Below are 14020 nucleotides of genomic sequence, written 5' to 3'. Positions count from 1 at the left end.
ATAGAGGGATGGGCAGGCAAATGGGAGAGGTTTTTTTAATTTAGAGATACACATGGTTACAAGCTCTTCAAGCCAAAGAGGCCATATGGCCAAATACACCAATTCACCCACCAACCCCGCAAGTTTTTCGAGAGTTGGAGGAAACTGGGGTGCCCGGTGGAACCCAATGCAGACATGGGAAGAGCGTACAACTCCTTACAGTCAGCTTTGAATTCAAACCCAGTTCACCGGTGCTGTCAACATTGTGATAACTGTGTTGCATTTTACTCTGACATTGTGGTCAGCATGGATGTTGTGGATTTAAGCATTTGTCCCTGTTGGGTGCTCCATTTGCCTGTCCATCATCTATATCCCTCTATTTCCTGCCATTCCTACATTCTGTCCTTGATTCCTCTACCAGATGCTGTAACCTGCCCATTGTTTTGTCATATTTTCTTGGTCTGTCCTGTTATTCACATCCTGTATGCACACAGAAGAGTAAACACATTTCACCAATGTAGTTTTCACATACCCCATTTGTCCCAGAACTTGTACTTTAATCAGGCAAATGACATTAACAGATTCTCATCAGCAAGTATGCCAGTGGTTGACAAAGTCTAGAAGTGATCTTGTCTCACTTGTCGTGCCCAGCATGTACTGCAGGCAAACGTTGACAGAAAAACAAGCTCACTCTAAATGAAGATGTAGATTCATCACCTGTCAGGGTTGTTGGAGTGCAGAGAAACTCCGTTTTCTGGAAGTTGGAACTTCACTGAGCTGAGAATAATCCTGTTTCATTTTTGACTTCCAAGATCACTCTGCCCAAGTATACATTTGTATTTTATTTTCATTTTAGTTTCAACATCCAAAATATTGTAAGCTTTCAAGGTGTGGAATTTGATATTATAATTAAAGTTAATAAAATTGATCCAAACCACGTTTATGTGAAGGCTGCTTCTGATTGGTGTTTGAAAAATTTGCAGATGTCAAATATTTGTGGTGTGTTTTAATTCAGAAATGTACGAAGTACCATGCACAAGGTCATGCAACAATCCATGGGAAGTAAAGGATATCCAACATTTTAAGCCTTTCCCCTTCGTCAAGGTATACCCTTTACTTCCTGTGGATGATATGTGACCTGTTTAGTTTCACCAGCGCATTTGAGCATTGCACTCGACCCCAGCGTCTGCAGACTTTCTTGCTTCCAAATGCAGAATCTTTTCACGCAGGATGGCACCAGAACTTTTCTAGTATTGAGTTCACTTTTATTTTTAGGAAGGACTACGAACATTATGTGTTGCCTACAAAGTGCTAAGCTGTGAGAAGTACAAAGAGATTCACACACTCCTTCAGAATGCAAAGCTCTCCCTTCAAGACCGGGACAGGAAACTTGCTGAAGCTTACAATGTGGTTGAGAGTGACCTGGACTTGCTGGGAGCAACAGCTGTAGAGGACAGGTCAGTTATAGAGTCAGAGGTTTTGCATGGAAACAGCCCTTTTGTTTAACTTTTCCATGCTTAGCCCTACCGTTAAACTTGACATAAATGGATCCTGCTTCTCAGAATCTCTTTGAGTACTGACCTACCAAGTGTCATGAGGATCACTGGCCTGTAGTTTTCTGGCTTGTCGTTGCAGCCCTTCTTAAATAAAGAACAAACATTAGCACCCCTCCTGTCTTCCGATTCCTTACCCATGTTGATGGAAGGTACAGAAATCTCTGCCAGGACCTCATAAATTTCTTTCCTTGCTTCCCACAATATCCTTGGTCAGGTGCTTGGGTCTTATCTACCTTTGTGTTCCTCAAGACCACAAACATCTCCTCTTTTGTAATATCAGAGACTGATATCAGAGGTCTATGCACAGGTGCTTGGGCGAAAAGAAAAACCTCTACGTAAGTACAATGTGCAGATCCAATGAGAGTCTTACTTAATGCAGTTTCTGAGATACATAAAGAACACAACAAATAAAGAGAAAAAATAATACAAAAAATGAGGAAATATGTAAACAATGAAGAAACCATATTCACAGTTGGGTAATGGAGCCAAAGATGTGCAGAATCTACAGTGTTCAGACATGTGGTCATGGGTAGTATTGTGGTTGGAGTCATGTGGGGAGGACCTAGAGCCTGATCTAGATCTTTTTACCTCAAGTTTCCTGACTTCAAGCTTTTGTAACTTCTGCCTGAAGTTACCAGTGAGAAGAGAGCATGGCCAGAGTGAGGCAGCACTTCACATAGATATCTTCAATGTCTGAGAGTCATCTGTGGCTGGGCAGGTGGGCTGGCAATGATTTTTAAAATGGCCAACTGGGACAACTGCTGGAAGTTCAGTGTTTCCTCTTCTTCCCGCGAGGTACTTTTAACTTTGTCCCCAACCCCAACCTTCCCCAAAATTTTTATGGCAAATTTACTTCTGCTTTTCCCAGGTGAGCTGTCTAAATAATCCTCAACCCTGCCTCCTCCAGTCCTCTTTAATTTTCTTGTTTTTCCTCATCCACCCACCATTTCCCCCCACCCCCCCCCCCCCTTCCAATGTTTGTCATTCTCATTCTCTCTCCAGTCTCTGTGGTTTTCACTCCCCTGGTGTTGGGCAGTCAGCTTTGATCTTTTGTGCATTGCATAAAATTCAAGTTTTTCTTTTAGGCACTGGACCAATGCAAGAGTTTGTTATGAGCCAAAAATTACCTCATGTTAAATAAACTATAAAACCTAATGTTTAAATGTGCAGTGCCAGCATGGAAGAAGATTAATGATTGCCCTTCCTACTTTCTTTCCCATTTCCCCCCCAAAATTCATCACGCACATGTGCGTGCGTGCGTGCGTGCGCGCGCTTCTGTGCATGTTGTAACTTTAGGCTGTGTTCTTGTTTCTGCAAATGGATCTGTAGGATTATGTTGAAAATTTCCTGATTTTTTTTCAAGCATTCAGATGTAGTTGATGTGTTTTTCAGGTTACAAGACAAGACGGCTGAGAGTGTAGAAGCAATGCAAAAGGCTGGAATAAAAGTGTGGGTTCTCACCGGAGACAAAATGGAAACAGCTGCAGCCACCTGTTATGCATGCAAACTTTTCAGAAAAACAACACAACTTTTTGAGCTGACAACTAAACGAATAGAAGAGCAAAACTTACATGATGTGCTATTTGACTTGAGCAGAACAATTCTCAGACAAAGTGATACTTTGCGGAGAGACAGTTATTCAGGGTGGGCATCTTGGTTAATAAATGAACTGTGATCAAATTTTAATCTTTGCAATTGATGACCTAAATTTTGACATTTGGTGTGTCCCCTCATAAAATGTAGCATAGCTTGGTTCTAATCAATGAATGGAACACTTGGGCGTTCCCCCCACTCCCAATTGGTAGAACCTTGAAGAAAGTAGGAGAGCAAATTGTTCCTTTGGAGTGCTAAAAGGGGAGGAGATGTGTGTGGTGTTGGTATGACATGGGACCTGTCAGAAGTGGCAGAGGATGGTGGATGAGTGAGCACAAAGCAAATACATTAGGCATTTTAGAGGGAAACAAAGGATGGAGGCAGTTGTGCTTGAATTGGAATGGACATGGATGAAGGTCAGGTCATCTAGAGTGGAGCAAAATCTACAGCATGAGAAAAACAACTTTGATGCATTAGTGTGAAAGGTGGCACAAGTTTGAGGAAAGCTGAGAAATGGAAATAATGGAATTATATGGAAAAGTAGCTGTCAATTCCTGGGCTTATAAAGGTTAGTTGTTGCATACCTGATGAAGGGCCCAGGATGTTGGTTGCTCTTTACTTTCCATGGATGCTACATGACCAGCTGAGTTTCTCCAACACTTTTGTGTATAATCTAACTGAATAAAGATAGAAGAGCCAGAGAAAGGCAGAATTAAGATGGATAGTATGAAGACATTTTTTTTAAATCTTCGAGGAACAGCACAGTAACAGGCACTTCTAGTCCACAAGCCTGCAACGCCCAAATACACCTATACGACCAATCAACCTGCTAACTCCCGAGGGAGGAAACTGGAGCATCCAGTGGAAACCCACACAGACACTGGGCGAATGTATAAGAACTTTACAGACATCCCTGGATTTGAACCCCATTCACTAGAGTTGCCATATAACCACTACACTAACTGTGCTACCCCTCAAGAAGCATAGGTATCAAAAGCAAGGTTAAGGTACTTTTTGATTTGAAGTGAGATCAGAAAACTCCATGGGTATTGTCATTGATTTTCTATCACATGCAAAGAAAGAGATTTGAGGGAATTATCCACACATCTCTAAACAAAAGCCTGACGTGGTTGAGTATAGTTTTGGTTTTTGTAGCAGTATCTTGGATGGTAGGAAATGAGTAGTCAGAAATAGAGTTCATAGATCCATCAAAGTTGCCACACAAGTTGATAGGATAATTAAGAAGACCGATGGTGGTTGGCCTTCATTAGTCAAGGATTGAGTTGCAGCTCTATAAAACTCTTGTTAGACCACAGTTGGAGTATTATGTTGCCTCATTAGGATGTTGAAACTTTAGAGAGGTATATGGATGGGAAGGGAAGGAGGGTTATGGGCAAGGTGCAGGTATGTGGGACGATGGGAGAGTACTTGGTTTGGTGTGGACTAGAAGATGGCTTGTTTCCGTGTTGTAATTGTTATATGGTTATAGGGTATAGAAGAGATTTACCAGGATGTTACTCGGATTGGAGAATGAGTCTTGTATGAAGCAAGGTTGACAGAGCTCATGCTTTTCCCTTTGGAGTGACCAAGGATGAGAGGTAATATAATAGATATATGGAAGATTATGAGGGATTTAGATAGGGTGGACAGCTAGCACCTTTTTCCTGGGGCAATAAAAGAAAATTCCAGAAGATTTCTGTTTAATGTGAGTGGGGGAAAGTTTTTGGGAGCTGTCAGGGGTGAGTTTTTTTGCACTATGTGGTGGGTACCTGGAATGCATTGCTGGGAGTGGTGAAGAAGGCTGGTACAAAAGAGACATTTAAAAGAGTGTTAAATAGGCACAAGGATGTCAGAAAAATAGAATGTTATGGATATGAGGTTGTGAAACATTAGATTGTTGTGGAGTAGGTTTACATAGTTCAATACAAAATCCTGGACCAAAGGACCTTTGCTGTGCTGTTGTGTTCTGTGAATTGGTTTGGCTTCTTCTTGAAGTGGAAGGCTTCAAGATGGTGTGAGAGAGATGGATGTGGGCCCATACAAAGATGGTCATGTTCAAAATACTGTTTAAATGGCAAAGGGCATTTGAAGATGTTCTCCTCTTCAGTCTTTTCCTATGTACATGAAGAATTGGAAGTTGCAAGTACTGTGTGGGTAATAATGGAATAACCTTGGTTAACAGGTTTAATTTTGACATTGTGAACAAATTATTGCAAGTTCAAAGGCCATGCAGGTTGGAGCGAGTGAGTGAAGATGAAATGCCAAGTTAGTCATTGTTATGCCAGCAGTGCTGTCCATTGATGGTTCTGCAGAGGATAAGGTGCCAGGACTGGCCCAGATGGATTGATTTACTGAAGATGCAGGAAAGACTGGATATACACTGCCTGCGGTGGTCATCCAAATAGCTTGAGATATGATGAATAGTGTGGCAGAAATTTCTATTAGTGGCAATAGTTGATGCTTACAATTGAGCTATAGAACAAGTTTGTACTTGGATTTTTGTTGATCCAGCAGTGTTAACCTGATGGTCAAGTTGACAAGGCCCTATATTGTAGCAGGCTTATGTGCAACGTAATAATGTCAGCACAAGCCTCAGCTAAGGGATAGTTTAAAAAAAAATACTCAAAGCTGGTGAAGTCCTATCCTCAGCTTTTAAAAATTTTCAACCTCTCTGACTTCCATTGCATTTAAAAATATTGAAGTTAATAAACTTTTAAAAATGCAACAATTTTATTATTTCAAATAGGACGGCATGGTTGGTGTAGCAGTGTAGTTGGTGTAGTAGTGCAACGCCTTTACAGCGCCAGCGATCTGGATGGACCTGGGTACGAATTCAACGCTGTCTATAAAGAATTTGTATGTTTCCACGTGTCTGAGTTGATTTTCTCTGGTGATTCTGGTTTCTTCCCAACCTTCAAAAATGTATCAGGGTGTAGGTTCATGGGATGTAATTTTGGCGGCAAGGACTCATAAGGACGAATTGGCCTGTACGTCTAATAATATAAAACATTTTTTTTAAATATTAAGTTCTAAAATCATTTCTCAAAATTTTAAAGGAGCCATTGCTCATTTGTGGTTACTTGCGAGATGGCAAAGTGTTATCTCACTGAACCTCTGTTACAAGCTGTGGATTATTATTGGGCAATGAAGAGAACAGTTTACTGATCACTGATAAGGTCTGGCACATGTAGATGCAATTGAAGGTTCCTTTCTATTCATCAGCTGTGGTATAATACTGTGAGTAGGTTTACTGAATCAGTTGTTGTTTTCTATGCATTTGAAACTCTGGGTAGGGTTGCATTGCCTTTAGAGATGTGAATGTAGCCCATTGCACCACCCAGTCATAACCTTCTGTATAATTTGAATGTAATTTTTGCATCATTGTGCTTAGCTGTTCTGCTGTGTTTTAGATTTTCTCAGAATGATTTGCATGATTATGGTCTGATCATCGATGGAGCCACCTTGTCGCTTGTCATGAAACCTGGTGAAAACGGCAATTCGACCAGTTACAAGGATGTTTTTCTGGAAATATGTCGCCACTGTAGTGGAGTTTTATGCTGCAGAATGGCACCTTTACAGAAAGCACAGGTTAGCCTTGAACATTACATGCTAATGGGACTTGCCAAGTTCATTTTAATATACCTGAGTGCCCCATGCAGTTCTTCCGGGACCACTCTGCACCATAACTTATGACCGTAACCAGGGAAATGAATTCCAGAGTTGAGGTGAGAGTGACTCCCCTTGACGTAAAGGCAGCATTTGATGCAATGGGGTTACAGCTCCCTGGAAAATCTGAAGTCATGGGAATCAAAGGCGTACTGCTAACATGAAGAGATGGGCAGCCCGGTTGGTGTAACGATTAGCACAACACCTTTACAGTGCCAGCAGTCTGGACCAGGGTTTGAATTCTGTGCTGTCTACTCATTCTCCATGTGTCTGCATTGGTTTTCCCCAGGGACTCTGGTTTCCTTCCACCATTTAAAACGTACCAGGGCTGTAGGTTAATTGGGCGTCGCAGACTGGTGGGCTGAAAGGGCCTGTTACCGTGCTGTATGTCTAAATTTTAAATTTAAATTGAGACAATTTGGTTATTCGAGATCAGGAATCTCAGCCCAGAAAGAAAAACAGCAGAGTTCCACAGGGCAGTGCCATGGGACCATTCATCTTCAGGATCCACAGGGCAGTGCCATGGGGCCATCCATCTTCAGCTGCTTCGTTAATGACTTTTCTTCCAAAGGATGGTCAGAAGTGGGGATGTGTGTTGCTGATTTCACAATGTTTGATTCCATATTCAATCCCAGCAAATAAAGCAGCCCATTCTTGAATGTTGCAGCACCTCGACCATGTTCAGGTGTGTGCTGGTAAATGGCAAGTTACATTCATCTCAAAACATGTCAGGCAATGACAGTCTCCAGCTAGAGAAACCCTAACCACTACTTTTTTTCAATGATATTCCAATTGCTGAGTCTCAGTGTTGATCAGAAGCCAACGGGATCATACATGGACATTCTATGGCTACGGAACTGGGTATTCTGTGATGGATGAGCCATCTCCTGACACTCTTCGGCTTTTCCAATGTCTCCATGGCACAAGCCAGGATTGTGGTGGTGAACTGCACTACACTGGCCTGCATGAAATCATCTGGAGAAACCAGCCCACTGGATTGCTGCTGTGTCAATCATCCAAACGCCCCACCTGGTTTACAGTGGCTGATGCACAATTGTGAATTGCACCATGGTAAATGACTCAGGCTCCAAAATGATGAGATCTGACGCAGAGGTCAGGAGAGGAGGTGCATCGCAACATGCAGATTCCCCATCAAGTCGCGCACTGACCTGATTTGGAAATGTATTCGTGGTTTTAGAAAAACCATATGAGATAAAACAGTGAGGCAAAAAGTCAACATGTACCCAGCACTGGCTGTGATCTCCCAGGAATCTGCAGATGTCCAAAAGAATTGGTAAAATTGCAAATGTACTGCGACTATTTAGGAAAGGCAGGAGAGCGAAAGCATGGAAGCACTTGGAGTTAGCCTAACATCTGTCATTGGGAAAGTACTTCCATACAATTGTAAGGAATAATAGCAGAACATTTACTGGAATCACAAGCGAGTTGAGCAATATCAACAAAATTTTATTAAAGGAAGATTAAATCAGATTAATTTGCTGGAGTTCTTTGAAGATGTAATGAACATTATGGAGAAGGATCCAGTAGATATGTTTGTGATACATTATATTTAAGCATTTATCATAGAGCCATGCACAATATTATTGTGTCAGATAGGGAAAGAGGATGGGTCATCTGTAAATTGTAGGGTGCTACATGCTCATTTCTGAGCCCTTAACTATGTATAATCTTCATCTAATTTATTAATGAGTTGGTTGAGGGGACTGTGTGCATTGTAACCTAATTTGCTGATATTAAAACACATGTGGTTTGGTAAGAGGACACAAAGGGCCTTTAAAGGATATAGATAACAATTCACCTATAGAAGAAACCATTCCACAGATGATGCTTTTGCCCTGTCGCTTCACTCCGTCCTGGCCCACCTGGATAATGATGCCTGTTGTTTATTGATGTCAGCTCGGCATTTAATAGTAATTCCCCAGAAGCTGGTGGAGAAGCTGTCCTCAATGGGACTCAACACCACCTCTCTGTAACTGGATCCTGGACTTACTTTTGAAAAGACCACAGTCTGGTTTGGTAGCAGACTGTCAAGCACAATCACATTGCGCACTGGCGCGCCTCAGGGCTTTGTGCTTAGCCCACTCTTGTTCATGCTACTAATGCACGACTACATCACCAGATCCAGCTCCAACAGTGTTTTCAAGTTTGCAGATGACACAACAGTAGTTGGCCTCATTAGCAACATTGATGAATCGCACTACAGAGCAGAGGTGGAAAATCTCATGAAACAGTGCAAGAGTAACAACCTGAGACTCATCGTGGACAAGATGAAGGAGATGATCATGGGCTTCAGGAGGACCAAGAACAAAAAAAATTATTTCAACAGAGTAAGATTATAAAATCTTGCAGCGCAGAAGGTTTTGGGAGTCCAAAAAGGTAGCTTGAAGATGCACAGATAAATGGGAAGGTTCATGGAATGATGGCCTGGAATGAAAAGGGTGTAAAAGAATAAAAATGGGGAAGCTTTAATGCAACTTCACAGAAAACAATCCTTGGAGTACAGTGTAGTTATTTAAAGATATACTTGCAATAGGGGCAGTGCAGAGAACATTCTCTCAGATAATTTAATGGTGAAGGAAATAATGTATGAAGAATAGTTGAACAGTTTAGGCCTGTACTCAACGGAATTCAGAAGAATAAGAGGTGGTCTTTTTAGAGCATGTTGTAGAACAAGATGGCATATGCCATGCCTGTCTTCATCAATCAGGACATTGAGTATAAAAGTTGCCAAGTTGTGCTGCAGCTACATGAAGCATTTTTTTTTGGCCACAATTGGAGTGTTAAATTAAGTACTGATCACTATCTGCAAGAAGGATGTTGAGATGGCACAAAAGATGTGGTCTGGATTGAAGATGAAGCTGGAGAAGATTGAATTGTTTGAAGTGTTGGAGGGTGAGAGGGGTATGGGGTTGGGTGATGGGGGGGGGGGGTGGGTAGCAGAAGTATACAAAATTATGACAGACATTGATAGGCAGATATAGTTTTTATTTTCCAGGGTGGAAATGTTACATAGTTGAGGGCATTGATTTACGGTGAGGAAGGAAAGTTTAAATGTATGAGGCAAGTTTTGTTTCACAGAGGGGCCTGAAGCATGATGCCCAAACAGGCAAGGAGGAGAAGGTTATAAACCAGGTGCGGGTAAAAAGACTTAGTTTATATTGGCATCATGGTCATCACAGACTTTGCAGGCCAAAAGCCTTGTTCCTGTACTATCCAATATAAGGTTCTGTTGAGGACTGACAAGGTGGACGATGAAATATTTCCCTATTGCAGATATCTAAAACTAGATGCCATGGCTTCAAAATAAGGGACCATCTTTTTAGGATAGAGATGAGAAAGTTTTTCTTTTCTAATGGTTGTGAATCTCTAGAATTCTTTATCCAAGCAAAATGTTTAGATGCAGTTTATGACTATTTTCAAGGTATGTTTGTAGCCACAAACTGCATGAGAATCATGGGGCAAGGAAGAGGGCAGGAAGTGACATTGAGGCCAAGATTGAATCTGCCATGGATTGTTGGAGTAGGCTCAAAAGCTGATTGGCTTACTCCAACTCCTGTAAAGGTTAATGCCGCTGGGTTAAGATCTTGCACCCTCTCTGACAACACTGTCAGAGTGCCTTCAACAGAAAGTCTGCAAGAACAATAAATTCTGTGTTGCCAAAAATAGACAGATCCTAAAAAATGAATAAATAAATAAAACTAAATCACATAAGATCCAAAATGGGATTCAAAATCAACATCGGAATTATCAGTGCTGACAACAGGTTCTAAGTTGACTGGAAGAGGGTCAAAGAGTAGCATAAGGGAATTTAACTCAAATAAATGTGAAGTGTTACAGCTACAGTTTGATGAGTCAAACCAAGGGCATAACTTGCATAGTAGATGGAAGGATCTTTAAGGATGTTGCAGAGAAGAGAAACCTCGGGCTTCAGGCATGTCATTCCCTGAGGGTAACTGTAATGTATGCAAATGATGTATGTGTGTGACATCATTACGTGACATTTTAGTTCGTGTCGAAGGCCCTCATGGCTGCAAGCTGCACACAGTTAAGAGTCTAGTAAAGCATCCCATTTGAATCTTCCTACGATTAAAAGTGTGAGTTATTGTGTACCAACATTGGCGATGAGAATGAGATCTTGCTGCACTGTATGAATGGCTTCAACTGCTCATTGTGGACATCATTAGGCCAATTCTCGGTCTTGACCTATCCGTATATTGTATACCAGCGTACCTAACAGTAGCGGCCTAAGTAGACAAGGTGGTGAAGAGGACATTTGGCATGCTTACCTTCCTGTGTTGGGGCATTGAGTATAGAAGTGGGGTGTCAGGTTACAGTTGTGCAAGATGTTGGGGAGGCCACATGTGGAGTAATGTGGCAGTTCTCACTGCTCAGCTTTTGGAAAAATATCATTAAACTGGAAGCACGCAGAAAAGATTTACCTTGATGTTCCCAGGACTAGATTATAAAATGCGGTGGACAGATAAGTCAATGATCATAGTCATTTTAACCATGATGGTGGAGTCTAAAACTAAGAGCATAAGTTCAAAGTGAAAGATTTAAAAGGGGAGGAGGGGCAACTTTTTCCACCTAGAGGTTGGTGAGTGTATGCAGCAAGCTGCACAATTTTGACTTTCAAAGACATTTAATGGGTACTTGGATCGGGAAGGTTTGGAAGGATATGGGCAAAACAGAGGGACTAGTTTTGACAGATAAGTTGGGTGGATGGGACAGTTTCCATGTTGTAGCTCTCTGATCACAAAATCCAGCCCAGAATATTTTACCATGTTCTAATCCTCATTTGCAGATAGTTAAATTGATTAAAGTTTCAAAAGAACATCCTATAACCTTGGCAATTGGTGATGGTGCGAATGATGTCAGTATGATCTTGGAAGCTCATGTTGGGATAGGTAAGGTGCATTCACTTTCTTTAAAATGGTGTTTTAATTTTATCCAGAAATATTTATTGTGACTAATGCTTGCTGAGTATATATTCTGTGAAAATAACCCCAACTCTAAAATTTTAAAATTTCAAATGTTTCCCTTGGTGTCTTGCCAAATCACAGAATAAAGGTCAGTGCAGCACAGACACAAACCTTTTGGCCCAAGATGTTTGTGCTAAACACAATGCCAAATCAGAGTGGATCTCTGCTGCTGGCATCTGATTGATATCCCTCCGTTCCCTGTATGTTCCTGTCTATCCTTATACACCACTGCCCTGGCAGCCTGTTCCAGGCATCTGTCACTCTTTGTGCAAAAACTTGCCTTTAAACAACCCTCTCCCCCAACTTAAATGTGCGTCACCTTTTTTGAATTCTGGGAGAAGATTCTGACTAGAATGCCTCTTGTAATTTTATAAGCTTCATTTGGATCTTCCCTCAGCCTCTGACGCTCCAGAGATAATGACGCTGATTTGTTCAACCTCATTATTAGCTCGTACAGGTATCTTCTAACTTTTCATAGAAGACTATTTGGGTTACGATAAATTCTGGGTATAGGATTCACGTTTTTGTCCCTTTTGCAGTATTTAATTATCTTTAGACTATCCCCAGAACCTGAACGATGAGGAAGAAGATGGATATTTAGCATTCTGTAGTTTTGGATTATGTGTTCATATTTCACAATGTGTATCCATACTTTCATTTATGCACTTTATTATTCAAGATTAGAAGTGTGGAAAGATCCTGCTTCAAATGTTTTGGGTCAAGTCTCAGTGCTAACCTGAGAAATAATTACATTGGTACTATACAGAGTTAGGGTGGTTGCTGATCTGTGAAAACCTCAACAGATCTTGAGAACCCCTGGAGTGTCTTCTGTAACTTGGTCATATCTGAAGATCAAAGTACTCCAATTTTCTGTCTGAGGACAACAAAACACTTTTGTGAATGAAGTGGGGAATAATGCCCTGGAAGTACATTGCAACCACCCAATTGCTGCTTTGAGATCTGCACCGAGGGAATTACTGCCCTGATATCAGCATTGTATCGAACCAGAGGAAGTTTTGCGGTGCTTGCCATCTGTGAGCTCTGGGTGATGGATCACTTGCAGTGGTCTCGATAATTAGTTGAGTAAAAAGAGAAGGCAGTGTTGATGAGGTCATGTAGAATTGAGAAAACTCAGTCTTCCCTTGATCTAAAGCACTTTTCAGATGATGTTAGGATAGGGAACGAGCTGCCAGAGGAAGTGGTAGAAGGCGGTAGAGATGTAATGTTCAAACAACAATTACGTGCGTAGGAAAGGTTTGGAAAGATGTGGTCCATACGCTGATGTAAAACTCAATAACCCTAAGGCGGAATCTTCACCTCAATTCAATATTCCTACTTCTAGATTCCATATTTGTATGTTCTGCCTTCTTCAATGTGATTTCCTGACCTGGCACACCTTTCCCTCTCTTTCACTGACAGCATTATGAAGAGACCCCCTCCCTGCGTTACCCTTTTGTCTGTTCTTCCATCTCCAGCAACGACTCCAGTTTTCACTGCACTTGAAAACCGCAGGAGATGACGAACCTATTATTTTACTTCCTCATTTCCCACCATGCAGACATCAGCACAGTCCTTCCTTGAGATTCCCTTGCACTTCTTTAATCTGGTGCTCTGCATTTAGTGTCACAATGTGTTCTCCCCTTTTGAAGAAATCAAATGCAGATAGTTGGTGGTTTCCAGTGGCTGAAATTTTAGTTCACTCTGACCAGTTTTCTATATTCTCCTTCATTGTTCCAATGGAAGAAAAGCATTTCATTTTCCTGATGGATATATTACAGCCTTTGGGATGCAGTGTTCATTTAGACAATATCAGCTAACTTGCTTTCTCTGCTTGTTTTTGAACAGACGAGTTTGACTGTATGTTTCCCCACTGTGCCATGCTCTCATTGTTTTTTTTCCTGACTGGCTTCCTCTGCGCAAGGACATCTCCCACAGCTCTAACCTATTATTGGTAACTTTTACAAGTTCCTTTGATGTAGCTATTCTAACATCTCTTGCTCATTGACTTCATCAGCAGCCTATCCTCAACTCTGGCCCATCTGTACCTGGAATACTATCCCTTTGTCCTAATGAACCCTCCCAAGATATGCATCTCAAAACAAAGGGTACCTCAGTTTCCAAGTTCTGATGAAGAGTCCTTGACCTAAAACGTTAACTCCATATCTCTTTCCAATAGTGCCTGACATTCTGAGTGCTTCCAGTATTTTTTATTTTTGTTTGATT

At 41.3% G+C, this 14020-nt stretch overlaps 1 protein-coding gene across 11 annotated transcripts in view; it reads left to right on the top strand.

The window, feature by feature from the left end:
* The window catches only part of atp11a (ATPase phospholipid transporting 11A), a 213865-nt gene that overhangs the window by 135111 nt on the left and 64734 nt on the right, over window positions 1-14020 (top strand). For all 11 annotated transcript variants that reach the window (XM_069890379.1, XM_069890390.1, XM_069890380.1 and 8 more), the window contains 4 exons: window positions 1255-1436; window positions 2928-3179; window positions 6539-6716; window positions 11620-11722. In XM_069890379.1, coding sequence (XP_069746480.1) covers window positions 1255-1436; window positions 2928-3179; window positions 6539-6716; window positions 11620-11722 — 715 coding nt within the window. The remainder of the gene's footprint in view (window positions 1-1254; window positions 1437-2927; window positions 3180-6538; window positions 6717-11619; window positions 11723-14020) is intronic.

The sequence above is a fragment of the Narcine bancroftii genome, chromosome 7, assembly GCF_036971445.1.
Source record: "Narcine bancroftii isolate sNarBan1 chromosome 7, sNarBan1.hap1, whole genome shotgun sequence".
NCBI classification, from domain to species: domain Eukaryota; kingdom Metazoa; phylum Chordata; class Chondrichthyes; order Torpediniformes; family Narcinidae; genus Narcine; species Narcine bancroftii.
The sequence above is the reverse complement of the archived record's forward strand: the minus strand, read 5'-3'. Positions and strand labels throughout refer to the sequence as shown.